Source organism: Myodes glareolus, chromosome 13 (assembly GCF_982192425.1).
Source record: "Myodes glareolus chromosome 13, mMyoGla1.1, whole genome shotgun sequence".
NCBI classification, from domain to species: domain Eukaryota; kingdom Metazoa; phylum Chordata; class Mammalia; order Rodentia; family Cricetidae; genus Myodes; species Myodes glareolus.
Window position 1 is genome coordinate 63649287 of NC_142038.1, and position 23264 is coordinate 63672550.

The 23264-nt window shown below is 40.3% G+C and overlaps 1 protein-coding gene across 14 annotated transcripts in view; it reads right to left on the reverse strand.

The window, feature by feature from the left end:
• Positions 1–23264, reverse strand: part of Dtna (dystrobrevin alpha) — a 373587-nt gene that overhangs the window by 63574 nt on the left and 286749 nt on the right. For all 14 annotated transcript variants that reach the window (XM_085700061.2, XM_085700062.2, XM_085700067.2 and 11 more), the window contains 4 exons: positions 13623–13708; positions 6640–6794; positions 3458–3563; positions 1033–1199 (listed from right to left, as the gene is read on the reverse strand). In XM_085700061.2, the coding sequence (XP_085556187.2) occupies positions 1033–1199; positions 3458–3563; positions 6640–6794; positions 13623–13708 (514 nt within the window). The remainder of the gene's footprint in view (positions 1–1032; positions 1200–3457; positions 3564–6639; positions 6795–13622; positions 13709–23264) is intronic.

A 23264-nucleotide genomic window follows, 5' to 3' on the forward strand; every position in this document is an offset into this window, starting at 1 on the left:
GGTAAATCAGAAAACAGTGAGCCATATAAACAATAAGAACGCAGAGTTGATTCCACAGACCAAGTGCCACATGGACACCACAGGCCACTTTTACCAACATAACCACTCACAACATGAAAAGAAGATTTTAAAAACCAAAAATTTCCTTCTCTATTCCCTGAAAAAAAATTAAAATGGCACCAGTTTTGTAAAGCACACATTCTCATACTCCTGTCCAGTCATACACTTGAAAGAAATTAGGGATCTTAGGAAAAAAAAACATAAAGTATTTTTTCTTTTTACCAATTTGCATAGAAACAAAATGAAGTGGAATTTACTAAAACACATAGTGTACAGTAAAATAGGACTGACCTAGAGGTGCCCACCTTTCTGTTGAGTAGGTAAGTATTGACCTGTCCATATCCCGAGAAGAAACATAGTTTGATTCTTCCAGTATTTTAAGTCTCAGAAAGCCGCACTGGGCTCAGATACAAACAGTGAGAGATTCCAGTAGGATGAGGAACGGCAGGGAAGGGGAAAGGATTTTGGTACAGAAGTTAAGTTTGCCCTAAATTTCATCATCATCTGTCCTGGTTTGTTTTTGTTTATTTGTTATTTTGTTTTGTTTGACAACTTAACACAAGTCAGGCCACCAGGGAAGAGGGAAGCACAACCAAGAATGCCTCCATCAGACAACCTGTTGCCAAAGGTGTGGGGCATTTTCTTCATTAACGATGTATGTGGGAGGGTCTAGCGCTCTGTGGAGAATGCCATCCTGTGGAGGTGGCCCTGTGTGCTGTAAGAAAACAGGGAAGCCACGAGAGAAATTCAGTTCCTGCTTCTAGGTTCCTACTGAAGTTCCCGACCTCCCTTGATGACGAATTGTGACCGGGGAGTTAGTTCCTGCCCTGACATCCCTTGGTGACGAATTGTGACCTGGGGGATCCTCTAAGAGTTGCTTTGTGTTCAGTCTTCACAACAGCAGAGAAACCTGATCGATGCTCCACCCTCAGCTTTCTTGCTCTTTCTTGGCAATACTCGCACATCACTTACCCATGACGTATACTCTTTCATTTGGTGCTGGTTGCTATGGGAACCTCCGGCGTGGCCCCTCCAGAAGCAGTCCTGGCAGAGCTGGTAGTTGTGGCACTGCTGGCATCGGTAGCGGAATCCCATCATGCTCTCGCTGTGACAGTAGGAGCACTCCACTGGATGGAAGACTAGGCAGGAAGGAAACGAGGAAGGGTGTGAGCCACACTAAAGAGAAACACGACTTACAAGGCATTCTGTTTCCCGCTGCGTGCTGTGGCGCTGATCAATTCTGACTGCGAGAAGGGTTTGTAGCCTAACTTTCTAAGCATGTGCATGTGTGTATGTATGTGCGGGTGGGATGGGGCGCATATATGAAATGGGATGAAGAACAAATGTTCTCTGGCAACACAAATCTCTTTAATGCCTTTGCTCTTTTGGCCCCTATCTCTTATGTTGTAAGAATGTAAATTACTTCCAGAGACAGCAGAGGTCATGAAGACACAGAAGCACAAGGGATGAATACAGCTAAGAATTTAGTAGGCAAGGGGCAAAGGCTAATGAAACAGAACATGGGAGGAAGAAAAAGAAATGAAATAGGGGAGCAGAAAAACTAGATGAGAAAATTGAGTTCTTTTAAAATAATGGAGCGGCTAATGGGCTTATTTCATGAGGGGCATTGCTTTTATCTAACACATATGCACTTTTCCGGGACAGAAGGCTACGTCTCCAAAAGATGAGCAAATTATTGGAACCCGGTTCTGACTTAGAATGTTTGAGAGACATCTCACTTGTTTTGCCAGGAAATGTGAACTGCCAAGCTGGTCAGGTCAAATCTTTGAGATTTGAAGCTAATATATAATCAAATCGAAATTGTCTTCATGCCACAAGCTAAAGATACTGAAACAGCAGCAGCAATAACAAGAATCGTTTGTTTGTTTTTAAAGTTATCTGATTGGCTGGGCAAGAAAAGTATTACAGATGGGCAGAGGTGATGATACCAGGTAAAACATGGGAGAAGAACATGATGCCTTCTGGGTGTTCTGCTATCTAAGGGACATTCCGAGCCCCTGTCCTGGCACCCAGGAAATCTAAGGCCTGAGTTAAGTCTGGGGAACTGCTCTGGACAGGCCCTAAAAAGCAGATCTCCTGCGACAGGAAGCACAGAGAAGTCAGAACTGAAATCATAGAATCAGGACTGGTCCGTGATGCCTTCTGCTGACCAGAGCTTTGAACCCATCCCAGGCCACAGTAGGTACTCAATGGCTCTTGGCTCTTGCATCTGTGCGATTCTTAGTAATTGCAAAGGAACTAATGAATTCACTCTTTAAGTTTTGTACAAAAGCAAAATAGATAAACGTATAACCCTGAGAGATGCAGAGTCAGGTGTTAAATATTTCAAATGAGAATTTAAAACAAAGTCAACTTTAATCCCTACTGATTATTAAAACAATGTATAGACATGGAGTAGATTATTTTCTATTCAAATTGGAGAAATTTTCAGTTTGACAGTAAAACTATAAACATTAATTAGAGGCTTTAGTCTGATCCATGTGTAAATTTCCTTAAACCTGTCCAAGGTTGTATTTTATATTTAAATCTTGGTATGTCAATGGTAAACAGCTCTTGGATTAGAAGCTGAGCTATCTTGGAAAAGTAATAAGCAGTAAAGATAGGCATCCCTTTTGTCTTTAACGTAAATCTGCTTAGTAGACATGTGTAACCTTGAGCACATGCTGTAAGGTGAGCAAGTTGCTATCATTTATTGCTTTCATTTATTTTCTTGCCATTTCTTTCACCTATCCCTGGCTGATTGCTTTGGAAAAAAATGGTTGGTGTCATAGATATCAACATGGGAAATTCACCTCTAAAACAAATCCTAGAAAATATTTAAAATTTTAAGAATGCTTTATTTTCTTTATTTTTTTAAAATTTTTACCTTATGTGCATCGGTATTTTGACTGCATGTATGTCTGAGTGAGGGTGTCAGGTCTCCTTGGAACTGAGCTTACTGACAGTTGCTATGTGGATGCTGGGGATTGAATCCATGTCCTCTGAAAGAGAAGCCAGTGGTCTTAACTACTGAGCCATCTCTCCAGTTCCCTGAAAATGTCCTTTATTGGGATCTTTCTACTGAACACAGATAGTTCTTAACTGAGGTTAGAATACAATTGAGTTGTTTTTTTGTTTGTTTGTTTGTTTCTGCTTGTTTGTTTTTAATCTTTTTTGCATTATCCTCCTAATTTTGTAGCATTTAAGGTTTGATGGGTCAGGACGTAGGTTGGTTAAATGATCCACTAAACAAATTTCCCTAAAACTGTCATGGACTTCATGACTACAGACTTGGTAATCTAAGTTACCAATTTACTACTGTGGACTTCATGACCATAGACTTGGCATTCTAAGTTGACCAAGTTACTACTGTTTTGGCTCATCAGTAACTACTCACCATTTTCTACGTTTGCCAGTCGGTGCAGAAGAGGCAGCCAGACCAGGCACTGTGGAGGAGGATCTGACATGAGCGTGTCCAAGAAGCCATTTAAGGTGACCTTTTTCTGCATCAGAAGAAGAAAAATAGCACAAGTGTAGGTCAGAGAATAACTCGAATTCTTATACTGGCCACATGTCATTTGACAAAGAAGCAAAGCATCCAGTTAGCTCCTTAAACAGAACTTGCCAAGGCTGATGTTGCACTTGTTTAGAACTGAGGACATCCACTGCTTCTGTGTCCAAATGTGCATGAGACCAGATCATCTGCACCCAGCCTGAGTCAGGAGACAACCATAAGAGTCTGAGCCTCCCTCTCAGAGATAAGGGACAGTGTGAAAATGGGCTGAGGTCTGCACAGACGCTAACTCAGAAGAGCCTCATGACACTAGGCTGTACGGGAATGATTTCCCTTCAGGGTTCCCTCAATTGCCTACACACTGAATATTTAGTTGTTGATGTATTCACATCTCTGCTCTTCTGGAATTCGGAAATAGCAGAAATCATGTTGTCAAATTCTAAAATTATTTTATTTGAAACTTCGAACCAAGATATATAGGTGGATAGGCCCATAATAGTTTCAATAATGAATCACAAAGAGGTATATTGTTTTCAAGGCCCGTATCTTGGACTAAACCTGTGTTTTACAAATAACTGATTCAAGATTGATAATTTTTTCTTGGCTCAGTCACTGCACATGAATCTACTGATATTTTAATTATCGTCTATGGACTCATGGTCCCTCAGTCAGCATCCCACCAGCCTCTCAGGCTGAGGCATGACAGGGTCTCTGGTCCCAAGGCTCCGGCTCTGCCATAGCTGATATATGTAGGTTTAAATTAAGTCTATCATTCTATTTATCTATAAGACTTAGAAGCAACTAGACGAACCCCTTCCCTCATCCCAGAACCAAAAGGAAGCCCTAATTCTCGTCCCCTCCTTTCCATCCTATACATTTTCTCTGATTAGACTGCTAACTTCTCTATGGTCAATTCTGGTCAGCTAGTCACTGGCTCCACCCCCTGATTCAAGGTATAATTTTACTGGGCAGTCTCAGGGGTTTTAAGAGTGTGATCAAAATATCCCACAACACTGGATCCCTTGACTTATCTCTTACTACAGGAATTTACAGTTTTAGTTTTTCTTCATAACATTAGCTAGTTTAAGCTTTCTATTGGGTATGTATATTTTTGTTAAGATTTATATTTTACGAAGTTTCAATAAGGAGTTGGTAGTTTTAAAAGATATCAGAATTTATATGCCTAAAAGTAAAATTTTTTTCAAAGCTATTACTCTGTGTTGTATGGACTTTTCCCTAGAAAAATATTTAAAAAACATTTGGAATTCCAGTCACTTATTTAGTGTATGTGTGTATGGGTGCTTTGACTACATGTATGTTCATGTGCGTACACACGAGTGCCTGGTGCCCATCAAGGCTAGCAGGGGAAATCAGATCCCCTGAGTCTGCAGCTACAGGCAGTTGAGAGCCTTTATGTGGGTGTTGGGAATTGTGCTGGGATTTGAATGCAGGTCTCCTGCAAGAGTAGTCAGTGCTCTTAACTCCTGAGCCGTCTCTCCAGTGCACCTTCTCCCTGCCCCTGAATTTCAGCCTTTTGAATTGTGGCTATAAAAACATTAAATTAAAAATAAAGTAGATTTGTTTTTCCATGTGTCACTCTCTAAATTTTTCAGATGATCTTATCCACTTTGGTTACTCAATCATACTGACTAAAGTGCAATTGATCCAGCAAGTTTTAAGATATTACTATAATTTAGATGAGTATAAATTTCTCATCATTAAGAATAAATAAATAAACAAACAAATAAATAATGCTGTCATGGAACAATCTTTAGGATTTTTTGGAAGCAATTTTTAGCACGAGAACATCTTATTTAACAGTTTTTGAACATACAGTCTTTTTATGTCTGAAGGTCAGTTAGAGAAAGACAAACACTGTTTTCACTCATGTAGAAGCTAAAATGCTCATCTCAGAGTAAACAGTAATTTTCTAGAGACTTGGAGTGGGAGGAAGAGAAGAACGAGGAGGAAGAGGAATGGAGAAACAATGGACAATGGTCACCAGAATGGAGCTAGAAAAAATACCACGTCCAAAATGCAGTCACCGAGAGGAGCATGCACTGACTCAGGGCAGAGGTGGAGGAATGTACACGAGCACCTAAGGCCTGAATCAGGGCTTGGGGTTCTGAAAATTTCATGGACTTCCCGAGTCTGGATGGCACAGGGGCAGGTCAGCGTCTAGTGCAGCCTGCCATGCGCGTCTTCACGGAGCAGGTCAGCGTCTAGTGCAGCCTGCCATGCGCGTCTTCACGGAGCAGGTCAGCGTCTAGTGCAGCCTGCTATGCATGTCTTCAAGGTACAGGGTTAGGGTCTACTGCAGTCTGCCATGCATGCCAGCACGCATCAGGAGGTTAGTTATATTTCTACAGATGCATGGCGAGAGTGACACTTGATGGAGTTTCCACTTTGCAGACGACTGAATAAATGTAGACGGATGATGTCACTAGCTGGGTGAGCAGTGTGGTTTTCCAGCAGCTGCCGTGCACAGTTCTTTCCTTTTTAAACTCTGTTTTATATTGTAGTTAAATAGACTGCTCGAGAAAGCATGCCTCGCTAGTTTATACTGTACAACTGTAAACAATATTATGAGTGTGAATTTAGAAACTACCACAGTATGGTATTGGGGAATGAACATACGGTCTTTCCATAGAGCTATAGACTGGAGAGGCTGTAAACTAAGTGCCTTCCCTAGCAACAGGGTCAGTTGAAAGATTAAATTAGACAGTAGACATAGTTAGCATGATGTTTGCCTTTTGGCCAGTGGGCACTAGTAATTATTACTATTCAGGTATAAGTATATGCATCATATATATAATACACATATATAATAACATGCATATATATATATATTTACACACACATATGGTATCTATCTATCTATATCTATATCTATATCTATATCTATATCTATCTATATATATGTTAGTTGCTGAATCACAGACCATTTGTCAAAGGTTTGAAAAATATACCCCAGGCTGCTTTCAGGAGGAGGCAATTGGGCATCCGAGCATGGAAGTTACATACAGAAAGGAAATAACAGTGTTAGGAAGGGTTAAGAATGTTACCTGTTGGGAGAAACAGGATCTGGCTGACTGTTCTGTATAGCCAAATGAAGGACCTTCAAAAACAGCTGTGGGAAGTTTGAGAACTTCCCGAAGGAACTGGTCGTATCTTCCATAAACCATCACCCCACTGGAGTCAGAAATCATTGAGAAAATATCTGGATGGGAAGAAAGAATGAAGGTGTTTACCACATAAACATCTGGAGCGTCAGGTCAACATCTCTCATACAAATAATGCAAGATAAGTGTATTATTTATGAAAATATAATATGAAACTTGATTTTTCTGCTGAAATGGTCTCAGCATGACAGCCAGTGTTTTCTTCTTCTTGTGTTGTTTCAAGACAGGGTCTTGCTATATGTCTGGTGTCTTTTTGAAGTTGAGTTGTAATTTGGGTAATATCAACATATTTTGATAAGGCAGGGGACCTGATTTTGTCCTGAGATCGATATTCAACTCACAGAAAATGTTGCTAAGATAAATTTTGTGTAAGTGATACATGCTGCTGTGGTGTGAACATGAAATGCTGCCCATAGGCTCATGCGTTGGAATACCTGGCCCCTGTCTGCCATGGGGTGGTGCTGTTTGGGACGGCAGTGGAACACTCAGGGAGTGGGGTCAGGCTGGAGGGGGCAGGCTTTGAGGTTCAGTTTTCTGTCCCCACTTCCTGTTCTTTCTCTGCTACTGGACTGCTGACGCTGGAACAGGCTAGCCCCTTGCTCCTACTACCGCCTGTTTTCTACCGTAACATCTGGATCTCTCAGGAACCGTGAACCAAAATAAATCCCTTTCCCGCTTAAGTTGTTTCAGTCAAGACATTTTATCGTGGCACCAGAAAAGCAAGACTAAATTGCCAGCCTCTTAGGAAACAGAATGGACTTATCCCTATAGAAGTGGGGAGGTATGTGCATCATTTATCTGATTGGCAATTATTTATTCATTTGTACCATTATCAAAATTTTAGGGTTTGATTTAGTGTTTTTGAAAAATAAAGAGTACAATAAAGATAAGGACGAAAAGAAAAAAAAAGCCAGCACTTAAGTTCTCAAAGAGGCAGAAAACCTTGGCAGGCCACACTGCCCACAGGGTGGAGGGCATGTGACTCACGGGAAGGGTCTTTGTGTGTTGGAGAGAGCCTGGTCTTACAGCTGATCTCTGAGGTAAAGTCAGGTTTCAGACTATTCCCAAGAGTGCCTCTGGCTTCACTGAGCTGTGAGCTCCATTCTGCCGTGATATGAGCTTAATGAACACTAACAGCTCAATTCCCACCGTGCTTCCTAATCTCCCCTGGGAATTATTAGAATGGAAGGGGTTGTCATCAGTTTATCTAATGCTAATTGGACATCGCTCAGCCAGTACAGCTGTTTCAACAAAATACAGAAAGTTCAATGTGTTATCTCAGTTCACTTTGAGTTTTAAGTTTTTCAAGGTCAAAATGTAGCCGAGGCTATTGCAAGCTGAGGCTAGCAGACTTACACTGTAATTCTGTGTCACACATTACAAACTTTTACTGGGTTATGGCTTTAGGATGCAAATCAGCTCTCCTCATTTGAGATCTTCCTGATGAAAATGACATCTTACAATTGATATCAATGGTGATATTGCAGATATTCTGAGGTTAATATTCAAAATGTGCAAGGAGCGCAAATAACTCAACAGTAAGAAAAAAAAAATCTGACCGAAAATGGGCAGAGGAGCCAAGGAGATATTTCCTGAAGGAAGGCATACAAACTTGTTAGAGTTTATACAATGCTCAGTGTCAATGATCACCTAACAAAGGCAAATGAAAGCCATGGCCAGGTACCATGTCTAGGGAAGAGGAAAACAAAAACGACAGTGCAAACGGAAACAGGTGTGGGAGAGAGCCTGGAGAAAAGGGAATAGTTGCAAAGCGCTGTGGAAATAAAACATCAGCCATTATGGAGGCAAATAACACAGTTGGAAACAGTAGAATCACGACACGATCCAGCAATTCTATTCCTGGGCCTGCGTCTAAGCCTATGTGTAAGTAAAACTAGTTTGTTGATGAAATGTCTTATGCTTCCATGCTTATGACAACACCCCTACATCGGTGGAGATGTGCAATCAACCTAAGTGTCTACTAACTCATAAATGCAAGAGTGGCACGCGCCCCGTGGAGTGTTGCTCAGCCATAGGAGGAGGAAATCTTACCATCTGCAAGAACACTGACGGGCTCAGAGAACAATCTGTTAGGTGAAATAAGCCACACACAGAAACAGATATTACAGGTTCAGACTCGTATGGGATACAAACATGCTGATTTCAGAAGTAGAGTGCAGAATGGTTATTACTGGAGCCTGGAGTGTTCAAAAGGCAGGCAGGGTTTAGAACATGTTGTCAAAGAATATATAGCTATGGCGAAGGAGCAAGTTTTAGAGAGAGCCTTCACAGAAGGGTGGCAAGGTAAAGAAATATGTGTAGTCTAGCTGATGAATACATGTGTTCCCATCCCAAAATACCGTATAAAATGGTGCATATGCTAATCAGATGGATTTAACCACTTCACAGTGTATTTGCATGCAAAATATATTATAAGTAATTAATTTTATGTTAATTAAAAAATTCAATTCCAACCAAAGCGTTGTCTTCATATCTCTGCAATGTTGTTTGCTTACAGGGCTTTATCTCAGACGCTAGTCAAACTGTCCAAGAATAAATAAATCAAAACGAATCTGCCAGCAGAAAAATATGCTGATTAATTCTATATGTAGATGTTGAAACATTCCAATGGACTGGGAGAAAAGAAAACTTGGGAAAATCAGATTGGCTTTCCATGGGGACTGTCATCTTGCTTGCCTTGGGGAAGATGGCCTGGTTCTAACAGGGTCACCCTGTGTCTCCGCGAGACTCTGATTTTCCAAGCCAGGGTTTCTTTTGACATGCTGTCTGGGCTTTTCAAATCACTAAGTGAAAGAATTCAGGCAACCTTTCTGTTCTGGTTTGAATGTGAACCAACCCCTCCCCTCTTTCTCATTTTGGAATAGTGACATGCAGCTGTTAGTTCTGGGGTGGGAGGCATGGTCTGCAGGCACAGCCTAAGGGATAGCCCCCGTCTGGTTCCACTGCTGGCCCCCCATGCCTCCTGATCTGCCACAATATGAACACGGCACCTCGCACTCTCACGGCTATGGACAGAAGCCTGCCCTGCCACCATGCCTTCCTCAGTGGAGTAGACTGCTTTTCCTGAACTGTAAGCCCAAGTAAATCATCCCCCCATAAGTGTCTGGGCACATTGTGAAGTATTTGAGCACAGTAAAAGGTAATGCATTTAATCTTTAGCTAGAGCAAAAGCAGGAATACCCATAGTACCTTACACACACTCTACACTAAAATGAACATTTTTTGTGTGTCAAGGAAGGTCATCTAAGAGCCCAAGTAAGTGTGGACCACAGGGGATTATCTGGAAGTGGCTTACTCAGGTCTTCAGAAAGAAATGAAGGAACTCTAAAGTTGATGTAAAAACAATACACAGTGGCATCTTAGTTTTGGGCTCTATGAGTTGGCATATTTAATAAAAAGGACTATTTCAAGGGTTTAATCAGTTAAAAGATGTAAAGCATTCAGAATAACACTTCACATGTGGGACACACTGTATATATTTTAGATATTTTCATTCTGTATTTTTTTCTCTTGTGGACATCATTCATTCATATAAAATCTTCCGTGTGAATTTTCTTTGTGACTCCAGATCATATTATAACCTCCTTTGTGTCTCCTACAGTACCATAACATGAATTTTCATTCATTGGCTCATTCAGCTACAATCACAGTGTATTTTCATGCAAAATATATTATTAGTAATTAATTTTATGTTAATTAAGAAAATTCAATTTCAACCAAAGTGTTGTTTTCATATCTCGGCTATGTTATTTGCTTACAGGGCTTCATCTCAGGCTCTAGTCAAACTGTCCAAGAATAAATAAATCAAAATGAATCTGCCAGCAGAAAAATATGTTGATTAATTCTATATGTAGATGTTGAAACATTCCAACGGACCGGGAGAAATGAAAACTTGGGATAATCAGACTGGCTTTCCATGGAGACTGCCATCTTGCCTTGGCCAAGGTGTGCTGATTCTAACAGGGTTACCCTGTGTCTCTAAAAGACTAAATGGGTAGCATTGTGGCGAATAAATGGGTGTATGGGAAACCAGATGCAGTTCTTGCCTTCTGGGAGGCTTGGTGGATTGAGAAAAGCTTGAAGGATGCCTCATAGACCATCACAGATGGTAACACCATGGTGTGATGCTGGAAAAACAGGGTGGATGCGATGCAGAGGTAAAGCGTAAAGGCCACTGAGTGGTTATCACAGAGGAGAGGGAACTCGGCTCAAGGAATCAGGATCAGACAAAACAGAGTGCAAGCACAATGCTCTCAAGGAGCTTCCAGTGGCCTGGGATGGGGTACAGGTACTAGGGTACTATGAATGGTGACCCCAGATATAAAATGCCTTGAAGCCTCTACTATGGAATTCAAATTGTGTCTGGAAGGTATCAAGGTGGATGACGAGGGGTTAAAAGCAAGCCAGTGAGTTAGAGGCGCAACCCTAGAGGTATTTGCAGAGGCAGAGGAACCCATTTAGAGCAAACACAAGGTAGTGTGGGTCTTCTGAACTAAAGAAAGTCAGTACCCAGACATTATAGACAAAGTAAGACATCCCAGGCTTATGACATTGGACTTGGAATTCCTTAAGACCTGGATTGTTGGGGTGGAATAATTGGCTGGGTTGGTACAGTGTTCATCTTGCATGCATGAGACCTTAATTTCACCTGGAAATGCTGTGTGTGTGGGTGGATGCTTGCGATTTCAGTGCCAGGAAGGCAGACACAGGAGGACCCTTGCAACCCACTTGCCAGCCAGTCTAGTTTAATCGGTGAGCTCCGGGCCCTGTCTCAAAGGAGAGGGACAAAGTTCCTCCACATGACATCTAAGGTTGTCTACTATCATACATGCACCAAATCATACTTGTACATAGATGTGAGTATGCATTTATGCATACACATGCTTGTATGCAGACACACATGGACACACTTAAGAAAAAGCAATCAACAGGAAGAGACAAGTGTTCCATTCCATAAAAGCAATTAATTAAAAGATGAGAACAATTAAACAGAAAAGGAGGTCATTTTATTTTATGGTGCTCTGCCATATTCCCACAGAAAGTACCCTTCTTTCCATAGGCCATGCCAACAGTGCCAATAACATGGTGAACACCAGGCATATTGGTTAGTTGGCCCCAAGTAGTTGTAAAATGGAATTAGCATTCCCTCTACTGCATTTTAAGCATTTAATTAAATTTCCTTCATTTTTCTGTTAACTGTACTCAAGCTGTGAGTTACTTGCCTAGCAACCATGCATTTGATGTATATTTTGACATTTTTACTGTGTGTGTGCGTTCATGTATGCATGCATGCGTATATGTCTCGCATGTGTGTAGAGATGAGGATACATCCTGGGAACTGGTTCTCTTCATCCACTTTGTGCAATCCTGGGATTTAATTTAGGTCTTCAGGCTTATGTACAATCACCTCTGACCACTTTCCTTTCAAATCTGATCCTTCCTTAAAGTTCGAGTGGCTCCTCCCAGCTCAGGGTCTGAAGATGAGTGAGTCTGTCAGAGTTTCCTTTTCCCAACAATTGCTTTAGTGACTGCTCTGAGATGGGCAAGATGGCCGCACAGGTCAGAGAGTGGCAGGAGATTGCTGAGATGGCTGCCCCCAATAGAGGGCAACTCTGACCCAGGAGAGCTGAGCAGAAGCGCCTGGTACTCCAGGACAAGGACAAGGCTTCAGGGAAGGCTCAGAGGCTCTGCATGTTTAGAAAAGGGCCAGTTTCACACTTATTCTAATATAGGCCTCTTTCATTATGTGTCTATGGACACAGCATTGAATGAGTATCCGAAGATGCTTTTGAGGATTTTACTTTTTGAGACCCTTCTCTACTGCCCTCGGCATAGATGGCCGATTGATGTGAAGGCTCTGGGTTCCCCTCTCATTCGTTCATTTTTTAAAACTTTCTTTTCTTAGCTCAGTCTTGAAGGAAATGCCTCCTAGATAATTCTGAAGCCACTTAGAAGGTGAGGAGAATGTCACTGGTTCCTGGAACTTCTCATTCATTGTCTCCCAGCCAAACAATGAAGAAGATAGTTTTCAATTTCTTTATTTCCTCGGCCAACCAAAGAGAAACAAACTGGCCCCAGGTACTGGGTGGGTGCCTCTAAATTCTGGCTGCACTGGCTGCTCCATGTAAGAAATCATGGGTGTGAAGGAAGCTGATGCCACCTCAGTCTTCCCGCGCTAGCCTGGTTAGCCAGTGGGAAAACATTCAGACAGTGTGTCTGCTAGATTCCCGAGGAGCAAAGGGCTGTCCCTCTTTTCTTCACCCACTTTCTTTCGACTTCTCAGAATCCAACAAGCAGAAAGGGAGGGAGGGAGGGACTCCATGGTCGACAGAGCTGGAGGCACCCTCCAGGTTTACTAACCATCCCCATTAAGATGCGGAAGAAAACTAAGGACTATACACGTGAAACCGCATCATAGTGTAACTTAGCAAACAAATGGTATGGCTGGACTCACACCTGGGTTATCAACACCAGTGGTCATGTTCTTTCTAACACAGCACGGCACACCAACTCACAATATTTAGGGTAAGAGACAGGGTGAAATTACAATACCAATATGATTTTAAATTAGTGAAAATTGAATACTTTAGTATCAGAAAGATTCTAGTTGGAGATACTCGGGCAGTTAAAAATAATGATAATTCAAAAGTAGAGGGGAATATTCATTTCATTAAGATTTACCTAATGTGAAAATATTTTTACTTTAAAATGTAAAGGCCAAAGAAGGCTGCATTTGAGACAGCACCACAGAACAAGGGAAGGCAGAGATAGACAGGGGATGTGGCAAGACTAAGAGAGAGGATGTAGGTACACAAGAGAGACGAGGTGGGGGTGGGGTAACTTACATCTTAACTTGTCCATGATCTTCCCGCCACACAATGTGGCCAAAGCCATTTTGACAGCAAATACTGAGATTTTACCATGGCCTTCCCTGTTTAAGGATAGGAGAAAAAAATGGTATTATTTAGGGTACTTCCAATAAAGATTGTTGACATTTTCTACTCTGTAGATATTGTAGGATACACGGCTGCATACATTATGCGGACACATTTAGAAAAGGTTGTGAATACAATTCCATACACATCGCTGATAGGCTGTCTGTTTGATGCTTTTGTTTTTCAAGAGACATCAGAATCTCTTACTTTATTCATTGAATATGTCACTTGCTCAAAACATAGACTGGTAGCGAGAGAAATATGCCCTAGATAGCTGTGGGTTTAAACAGCAGATCATGCTTTTTTCCTTTGGTTTTCATGAAATAATTTTATGCATGATTTTAGTCTTTATAATTTATTCAAACAGACTTCAGAAATTTCCTATTTTATTTCCTCAGAGAATTTTTAAATTTTTAGTTAACGGCTAACTATGTGGACTTTCTTAAATTACAAGTTCAACTTTTTTATTGACTTTTTTTATTTTAGTTTTTATTGGAAATAGTCTTCTCTTATACGATCCATCCGGAGCACAGATTCCCCTCCTTACCTTTCCCCTAGCATCCCCCTACCTTTCTTTGTTCCTAGATCTACTCCTCTGGTATTTTCATTCAGAAAAGAGCAGGCTCCCAAGAGACAATTTAAAGAACACATTCTTTCCAACTATCATTTTCTAAACACACAAGCAAGTCAATTGTGTTTGATATGTTTACTTTAAAAAACAGCTAGCATTTTAAGGGGTCAGAAAGTAGGAACTCGGTTGTAGAACTGGCTCAGTGATGTGCTTGCTATGGATGCATGAGAACCTGAGCTTGGATCCCCAACACCCACATAAAGGCTGGCAAATGGTGGCAAATACTTGTAACATCACTACTGAAGAAGCAGAGTCGGACAGATCATTGACCAGCCAAGCCAAATCAATGACCTCTAGGATCGGTGAGAACTTGTCTCAAAAAACAGACTGCTATATGCCTTATGAGCACACATGCAGGATTTCTCAGTAAAATACTTGTAAACAGAATCCAGGAACATATCCAAAAGATTTTTCCACCATGATCAAGTAGGCTTCATCCCAGAGTTGCAGGGATGATCCAACATACATAAATCGATAAATGTAATCCACCACATACACAAACTGAAAGATAAAATTATCTCATCTAATCAGATGCAGAAAAGGCCTTTGACAAAAGTCCAATACTCGTTTATAATGAAAGTCTTGGAGAGAGAGTAGGGATACAAGTAATAAATCTCAATATAACAAAGGCAGTACACAGCAAGTCTACAGCCAACATCAACCTAAATTGAGATAAGGGTACCCCATTCTCTCCATACCTATTCAATATATACTTGAAGTCTTAGCTAGACCAAAAAGACATCTGAAAAAGACAAAGAGGATACAAATAAAAAAGGAAGGAGAAAAATATTCCCACTTGCAGATGATATGGTTTTATATTTAAGACTCTCACAGGAAATTTCTGTAATTGATAAATACTTTTTAGCAAAGTATATGAAACCAACACATGAAATCAGCAACCTTCTTATCTACAACTGACAAACAGACAAACAAACCATGAAAACAGTAACTTTTACTATAGTTTCAAAAATATCTTGGGGCCAGGCAGGGTGGCAAAAGCCTTTAATTCCAGCACTCTGGAGGCAGAAGGGGGAATCTCTGTGAGTTTGATGCCAGCCTGATCTGCAGAGTGAGTTCCAGAACAGTTAGAACTGTTACATAGAGAAACCCTGTCTTGAGAAAAAAAAAACTAAAACAAAGCAAAACAAAACAAAAATCTTTGAATAACTCTAACCAAGGGTGTGACAAACTTGTCTAATAAAAGCTTTAAGAAAAGATTTTATAGCTTTTGTAAAGCAAAGGACATGGTCAAGAGACAAAACAGCAGTAGAATGGGAAAAGATCTTCACCAACCCCATATCAGACAGAGGTCTGATCTCCAAAATATACAAAGAACTCAAGAAATTGGGCATCAAAAGAACAAATAATCCAATAAAAAAAAACAAGGGTACAGACCTAAACAGAGAACTCTCAACAGAGGAATCTAAAACGGCTGAAAGACAATTAAGGAAATGTTTAGCATCCTTAGCCATCAGAGAAATGCAAATCAAAACAACTCTGAGATTCCATCTTACACCTGTAAGAATGGCCAAGATCAAAAACACTGATGACAACTTATGCTGGAGAGGTTGTGGGGCAAAGGGAACACACTTGCCTTGCTTGTGGGAGTGCAAGCTGGTACAGTTGCTTTGAATATCAGTATGGTAATTTCTCAGGAAATTAGGAAACACCCTTCCTCAAGACCCAGCAATACTACTTTTGGGTATATACCCAAAGGATGCTCAATTGTATCACAAGGACATGTGTTCAACTATGTTCATAGCAGCATTGTTTGTCATAGCCAGAACCTGGACACAGCCTAAATGCTCCTTGACCAAATAATGCATAAGGAAAATGTGATACATTTACACAACAGAGTACTACATAGCAGACAAAATAATGACATCTTGAAATGTTCAGGCAAATGGATGGAACTGGAAAACATTATACTGAGTGAGGTAACCCAGACCCAGAAAGGCAATTATCACATGCACTCACTCATAAGTGGTTTTAAAACATAAAACAAAGAAAACCATCCTACAAATCAAAATCTCAGAGAATCTAGACAATAGTGAGGACCCTAAGAGAGACATACATGGATCTAATCTGCATGGAAGTAGAAAAAAAACAAGATCTCCTGAGTAAATTGGGAACATGGGGACCTCGGGAGAGGGTTGAAGGGGAGGGAAGAGGAAAAGAGGAGAGCAGAGAAAAAATATATAGCTTAATAAAAATCAATATAAAGAAAAGCTTTTATAATAAAAGCTTTAAGAATTAGTAAAAGAAAGAAATTGAAGAAGACTAGCTAAAGCAATCCTGAATAGTAAAAGAACTGCTGGAGGTGTCACCATCCAAGATTTCACCCTGCACTACAGAGTTATAGTAAGAAATCAGTATTGCATAAAAACATGATCAATGGAACAGAACTTGAGATACAAGCATAACTACATAGCTACAGATACTTGAGTTTTTAAAAAGAAGCCAAAATACACACTGAAGAAAAGATAGCATCTTCAATAAATAGTGCTGGTCAAACTGAATGTGTGCATGTAGAAGAATACTAACAGATCCCTATTTATCTTCCTGAACAAAAACTCAGCTCCAAATAGATCAAGGATCTTGACATAAGACCAAATTCCCTGAACCTTAAAGAAAAAAGAGCAGGGAATTCACTTGATCTACATGGGCACAGGGGATGTCTTTCTGATCTCAAAAGCACAGTCACAAAGACCAATATTAGTAAATGGGGCCTCATGGAGCTAAAAATTTCTGTATAGCAAAGGACACAACCATTCAAGCAAAGCACAAGCCTACAGAATTGGGAAAAAAGCTATACATCGGATAGAGGGTGTGTTTCTAGAATATACAAAGAACTAAAAGAACAAAAAAAAATCAAAACTCAAAAACTAAAACCTAAAAACAAAACCTGAACATCAGGTAAACAATACAATTAAAAAAATGGGTAACAGTGCTACATAGAATTCTCAGTTCTCAAAAGATGAAACACAAATGGCCAACACTTAAAAATTTTTAACATTCTTAGTCACCAGAACAATGAAAATTAAAACTATTTTGAGATTTCATTTTACACTAACCAAAATGGCCAAGATCAATAAAAACAAATGTTGGCACATACTGGCAAGAATGTGGGGAAAGGGGAGCACTTGCTCACTGCTACTAGGAGTGAAAACTGGGTACAGTCCTTGGAAATCTGCATGTAAGTTCCTCGAATAGCTGAAAATAAATCTAACACAAAATTCAGATGTACTGCTCTTGGGCAAATATCCAAAGGACTATGTCAATGCAGAGACATTTGCTTATCCATGTTCATTGCTGCTCTATTCATAATAGCCAGAAATTGGAAACAGCCTAGATGTCCATCAGTTGATGAATGGATAATAAAAATGTGCTTACATTTACACAATGGAATATTATTCAACCATTAAGAAAAATAAAATTTTCCAAGAACACATTAAAAAATCATCCACCATGATCAAGTTGGTTTCATTGTAGAGATGCAGGGGTGGTTTAACACATGAAAATCTATTAATGAAATCCACTATATAAATAAACTGAAAGAAAAAAACCATATGGTCATCTCATTAGATGCTGAAAAAGCATTTAATAAAATCCAAATGCTTCATGGTAAAGGTCTTGGAGAGATCTGGGATACAGGACTGTATCTAAACATAATAAAAGCAATAAACAGCAAGCTGACAACCAATATCAAATTTAATGGAGAGAAACTCAAAGAGATTCCACTAAAATCAGGAACAAGACATAGCAGTTTATTCTTTCCATATCTATTCAACATAGTACTCAAAGTTCTAGCTAGAGCAAGAAGACAACAAAAGGAGCTCAAGGGGATACAGATTGGAAAAGGAGAAGTCAAACTTTCACTATTTGCGATGAAATGATACTAAACATAAGTGACCCTAAAAATTCTTCCAGGGAACTCCTACAGCTGATAAACACCTTTAGTAGTGCGGCAGGATACAACATCAATTAAACAAAATAAAGATATTAGCTTTTAAGCTTTCATTATGTGTACTACAATCTGAATAGCCAGAGGTTAGGTACCTTGTAAGGGACCAGTGAGGAGGGGCTCTCCTAAGGGAGGGAACTTAGAATATAGTGTGATAGAGATATAAAGGGAGGACATAGGCATAAACTAGGAGTAAATGCGGGTGAAAGAGCAGGGGAAAGGGGAGAGTATGGGGAGGGACAATGAACACTAAAGGCCTTTAGATAAACCACATGGAAACCCAGCACTGTGGAAGATCACTAAGATATATATATATGAATGAAAGGAAGTTAAATGGAGTCACCAGATAATGGGGAAGACAATGCCCAAAGTAGACATTATATGATGTGAAGTAAAACCTCTAATACCAAGAATAAGTAACATCTTGTTGAGCTGTTGGCCTAAGGAGTCTCACAGACCCAGCCTAACAGTAACTATTGCAATGCTGTTGGTTACCCTCAACAACTTGACAGTAAGTTCCTATTGCTGAAGGTATCATTTTTGCATGTCTTTGAGCTTGTGCCCAACTGGAAGAATCATGGTCCTGGACGTTATTCTGTATGCTATGATCATCATCCTCACACAACCAGGAACTCTGTGACCTACACCAGCACATGCCTGCAAGATACACTGATGCATTAGTGGCACCAACGTGTGGGATTAACCAATCAGTTTTTGATTGGATTAAAGGTCCACTCCATAAGATGAAACCCACTCCTGACACTGTTAAAGTGGCCAAGAACCTAAGACTAGATACATTGTGAGCCCTAGGGGAAAATTTACTACTATTATTCTGCTAAAGGAACACAGCAATAAAATGACTCCAAATGACATAATGCTATCTGTCAGTGTGCCACTCAACCCTCTTGCAGCAGATGGTAATTATCAGAGACCCATCACTGGGCAATGTGCATAGAGTGAGAGTTTGGAGCCCTCAGTCCTAGGTGGGATCTCTTTATCAACCCCCCCATGCAGTGTCAGGAATCTCTGTGGAAAAGGAGGCAGAAAGACTGTAAGCCAGAGATGGTGGATGACCCCCAGGAAAATGTGTCACCCAGACACAACAGGTCTGATACAAAATGAACTCTCAGAGACGGTGACAGCATGTGTAAGACCCATACAAGTACAAACCAGACAAAATCCCAGCACAGAGGAGGGAAAGACAGCATGAAGCTCTACTCCTAAGAAGTTGTTTGCAGTTGCTACCCCTGGGAAAGAAAATGATGTGTTTTTCAATGGCGTGTGCCATGTATACGATTTACACTGCAGGGTAGGCCATGTGATCAAGATTGGTTAGTCAATACCAACAGACTTCATGACTTTTGTGTGCTTTTGTTTTGTTTTGGAGTTTTTGATACTTTTCTTTTTGAGAGAGAAAGAACATGAAGTCGGGTGGACAGGAAAGTAGGAAGGATCTGGAAAGAATTGAAGAAGGGGAAAGAATGTGATAAAAATACTGTATAAAATACATTTTTAAAAAGTCAGTAAATACAAAGAATTCTTCAAAAAAAATGTGGAGAGAAAGGCCCTTAACATTAATCTTTGACTTACACACACACACTTTCTCTCTCTCTCTCTCTCTCTCTCTCTCTCTCTCTCTCTCTCTCTCTCTCACACACACACACACACACACACACGTACACACATACACACATATACACAAACAACACACATATATACATATATACACTAACACATGTACATATACACATACTCATTCATACACATACACACATATACACCCACATAAACATTCACAAACATACACACATATACTCAGACACACACACACACACACACACACACACACACACACACACACACAGATACTTACATGAACATTTACACATGGCCCTGACATATATAAAAGTAGGAGTTCTGTTTGGACAGTTCAATTTCTTCTAAAACTAACAGACAATGCCAAATCATTGACTTAGGGAGTATAATGAGCATGTCATTCACAAAATACATAAGGAGAATACGGAGAATACTGTTTCACCGAAACAATATACCATCTAGAAAAAAATTGTCAATTCTTTATATGCCAAGAATCATAAGAAAAATCACATTAGATATTTCTGGTCATGAGGACAGAACAGAGCTGGCTGTGCCTGAGCACTGCATGCGTCCTGGCATGTGTCCAGCATGCGTCCTGGCATGTGTCCAGCATGCGTCCTGGCATGTGTCCAGCATGCGTCCTGGCATGTGTCCAGCATGCGTCCTGGCATGTGTCCAGCATGCGTCCTGGCATGGGTCCAGCATGCGTCCTGGCATGGGTCCAGCATGCGTCCTGGCATGTGTCCAGCATGCATTCTGGCATGGGTCCAACATGCGTCCTGGCATGTACATTAGAATCCAACTTCAGGGACAGTAATTAAAGAGATGACCACACAAGCTTTTCTTTGTGAATTCAAGCTTTGAGCGCAAATGATTCCTCACTAGTGTGAAAGGCACAGAAAAAATGCCCTAAAGAAATTACAATTAGTGTGTCAATTCTTATTAAATAATAATTTATTTTTACAATAAAACAGTAAAATCACCCTTGTAATGTTTTCCTTTTCATATACAGAGGCCACAGCAAACAATGCATACTTGCTTGCTCTCATTTCTTCACTACTGTCTTAAGGCACAACAGAAATATTCTGGTTTCATGTCAGTTATCCCAGACTTCTGTCTTTTGCAAATGTTCTTTTCTATTACAGTTTAATGTCAAAATAGCTTACCAAATTGTTCTTTTAGTACTTAATGCCCATATTTCTGAGAGTTGGCTAAGTCTGAGAAAAATTATCGAAGTCGCAATCTGAAATTGCTTCATGAATCCATGTTTTCTTAAATATTTTGCTTTCCTTGATACTTGGTCAGCACTCTCTGAAATCATGCAAGTTTTCCTAAACAGTGGGAAGAGGAGGGTGCATACATACCCTTATTCTAAAATATATATGGATAACTGGGGAATCTGCATTAAAAACTAAAAATTTATGTTAAAGTTGACTTCATTATAATTCCTCTGGGCTGGGCTTTCCATGACTTTACCTAGAGACCAGCTGACTGGCTCCAGTTAGGATGTTATTTTTAGGGGAAGCTCCTGGCAAGGAAGACTTGGTTCTGAGAAGAAGGAAAACAGCAAACAGAGCTTGATAGATCTCGCTGCCAGTCTGAGCTCGGCACAGAGTGTTCACTTTCTCCACCTTGCCAAGGGAGTTTCCTGTCCAAAGTTATGGAATCCCAGGCCAGATTGCACCTTAAATGAGCTCTGGATTCTGACAAATGCTTCTCTTGAATAGGCAGAAAACATTATCCTTCCTTTAGGAGTTCTGAAACCAGAAAGGTTTGTTTTGATCACACATCTTATTCACGGCATCTCATCTTGTGTTTTCTCATTATTTTCTGTCTCCAGCTATTATAGCACACATAGGAAACTCTTAGTATTCTAGCTAAATTAGTGAATGCATAAATAAAAACAATATTCTTATTGACAGTGTTAGAGTAAAAATTAAGTGACTGACTTTATACCCCTCAACTCCTTAAATTTGGAAGTGATGGCATCTCCATATATTTTTTGAGGCTAGTGGAAGTGTTAGTGTATGAGCAAACCCTCTGACTGACCCTGGCATCTCTCTGGACCAAAGTTAATAAAACACCAGGGAAATCCTTCTCCTGGTTCTGAGCAATGTGCATTTTCCAGGAGTTCTCTAGCTGGGGTGGGGCCAATGATTGTGACTTCTCTACTCCCTTAGAATTCTATCTCCTATTCAAGCGATAAGTCTGACAAAAGATGAGGGAGAGTGAGGACATTCAGTTTATTTACTACTGTAAATATTCTTTGGAAAGTGACGTTATTGTAGTTTAAATAAAATATTTTCAATGTTAAAAAAACAGTGGCAGCCAACTAGCGGAGAACACTCCACGGTTGTCTTGAACTTAGCATGTGCTAAGAAAGAAAACATTATTCAAGACTCCTAGCCATGGTCATAAGGACAGTAGAAGAAAGAAGGAACACTTGGGCGCATGCTGCTCCTCTGTGCGCCCTCTGTGTGTCCTCTGCTGTCACATGTCCTTGCAATCTCACGAGTAAGACACCTTTTTATGCAGGCACACAGAGAATTGGTTGTGTACTTTGTAGTATATTTGCAGTATACATCAGAATCTTTCTTAAAATTCAAAAGGCAGAAGTGTTCTGAGAGAATTTCGGGATAACTTTACACCCTAGCAGTTGAGGGCTCCCTGATCCTTTCCTTAAAGCATCCAGGGTTCAGCACTGGGCATGGCTGTTCAGTAGATTCTGCAAGGTTTACATGTGACACAGAACAAATCCTGCCAGGATTCAGTACTCTCTACATAAGACCATCATACGATGGGTGGTTCTGCACAGGATCACAAAACAGACTAATGCTGTCATGCACAGCAGTTCAGGTATGTCTTTCCCATGTGCTCTGCCAGAATAGCTGGAAAAGCTACATGTGTGAGCATTATCCTAGTATTCTGAAACACACAGGCTAAGTCTGAGAGGGAAAAAGTACATGAACTTTCACATTTAAATATTAAATAGAAAATATAAAGATAGATTAATTGAAATAGATTCCTATAAAAAGGATCATTATTTTCTGTCCACACCATTTACTCTGATGCTACATCACCTGAAATTATTTAGTCTCTGAGTGTCTCAGCAGCATCACCTCCAACCTCTGGAACATTCTGATGACAGTGCCAAACCAGTGCCATTGCTGACCCACAGTGAACGCTGGGTGGATCTTACCTGTTACTGCAGCTATTACATTACATGTATCAGTTATGTTTGGTTGGGAAATGTTCCTACAGGCTCATGTGTTTGCATATTTGATTGCCAGCTGGGGATGTTGTATAGGAATGGAAGGTGATGCCTCATTGGGGGAAGTGAAGACAGGCCTTGAGGATTAGG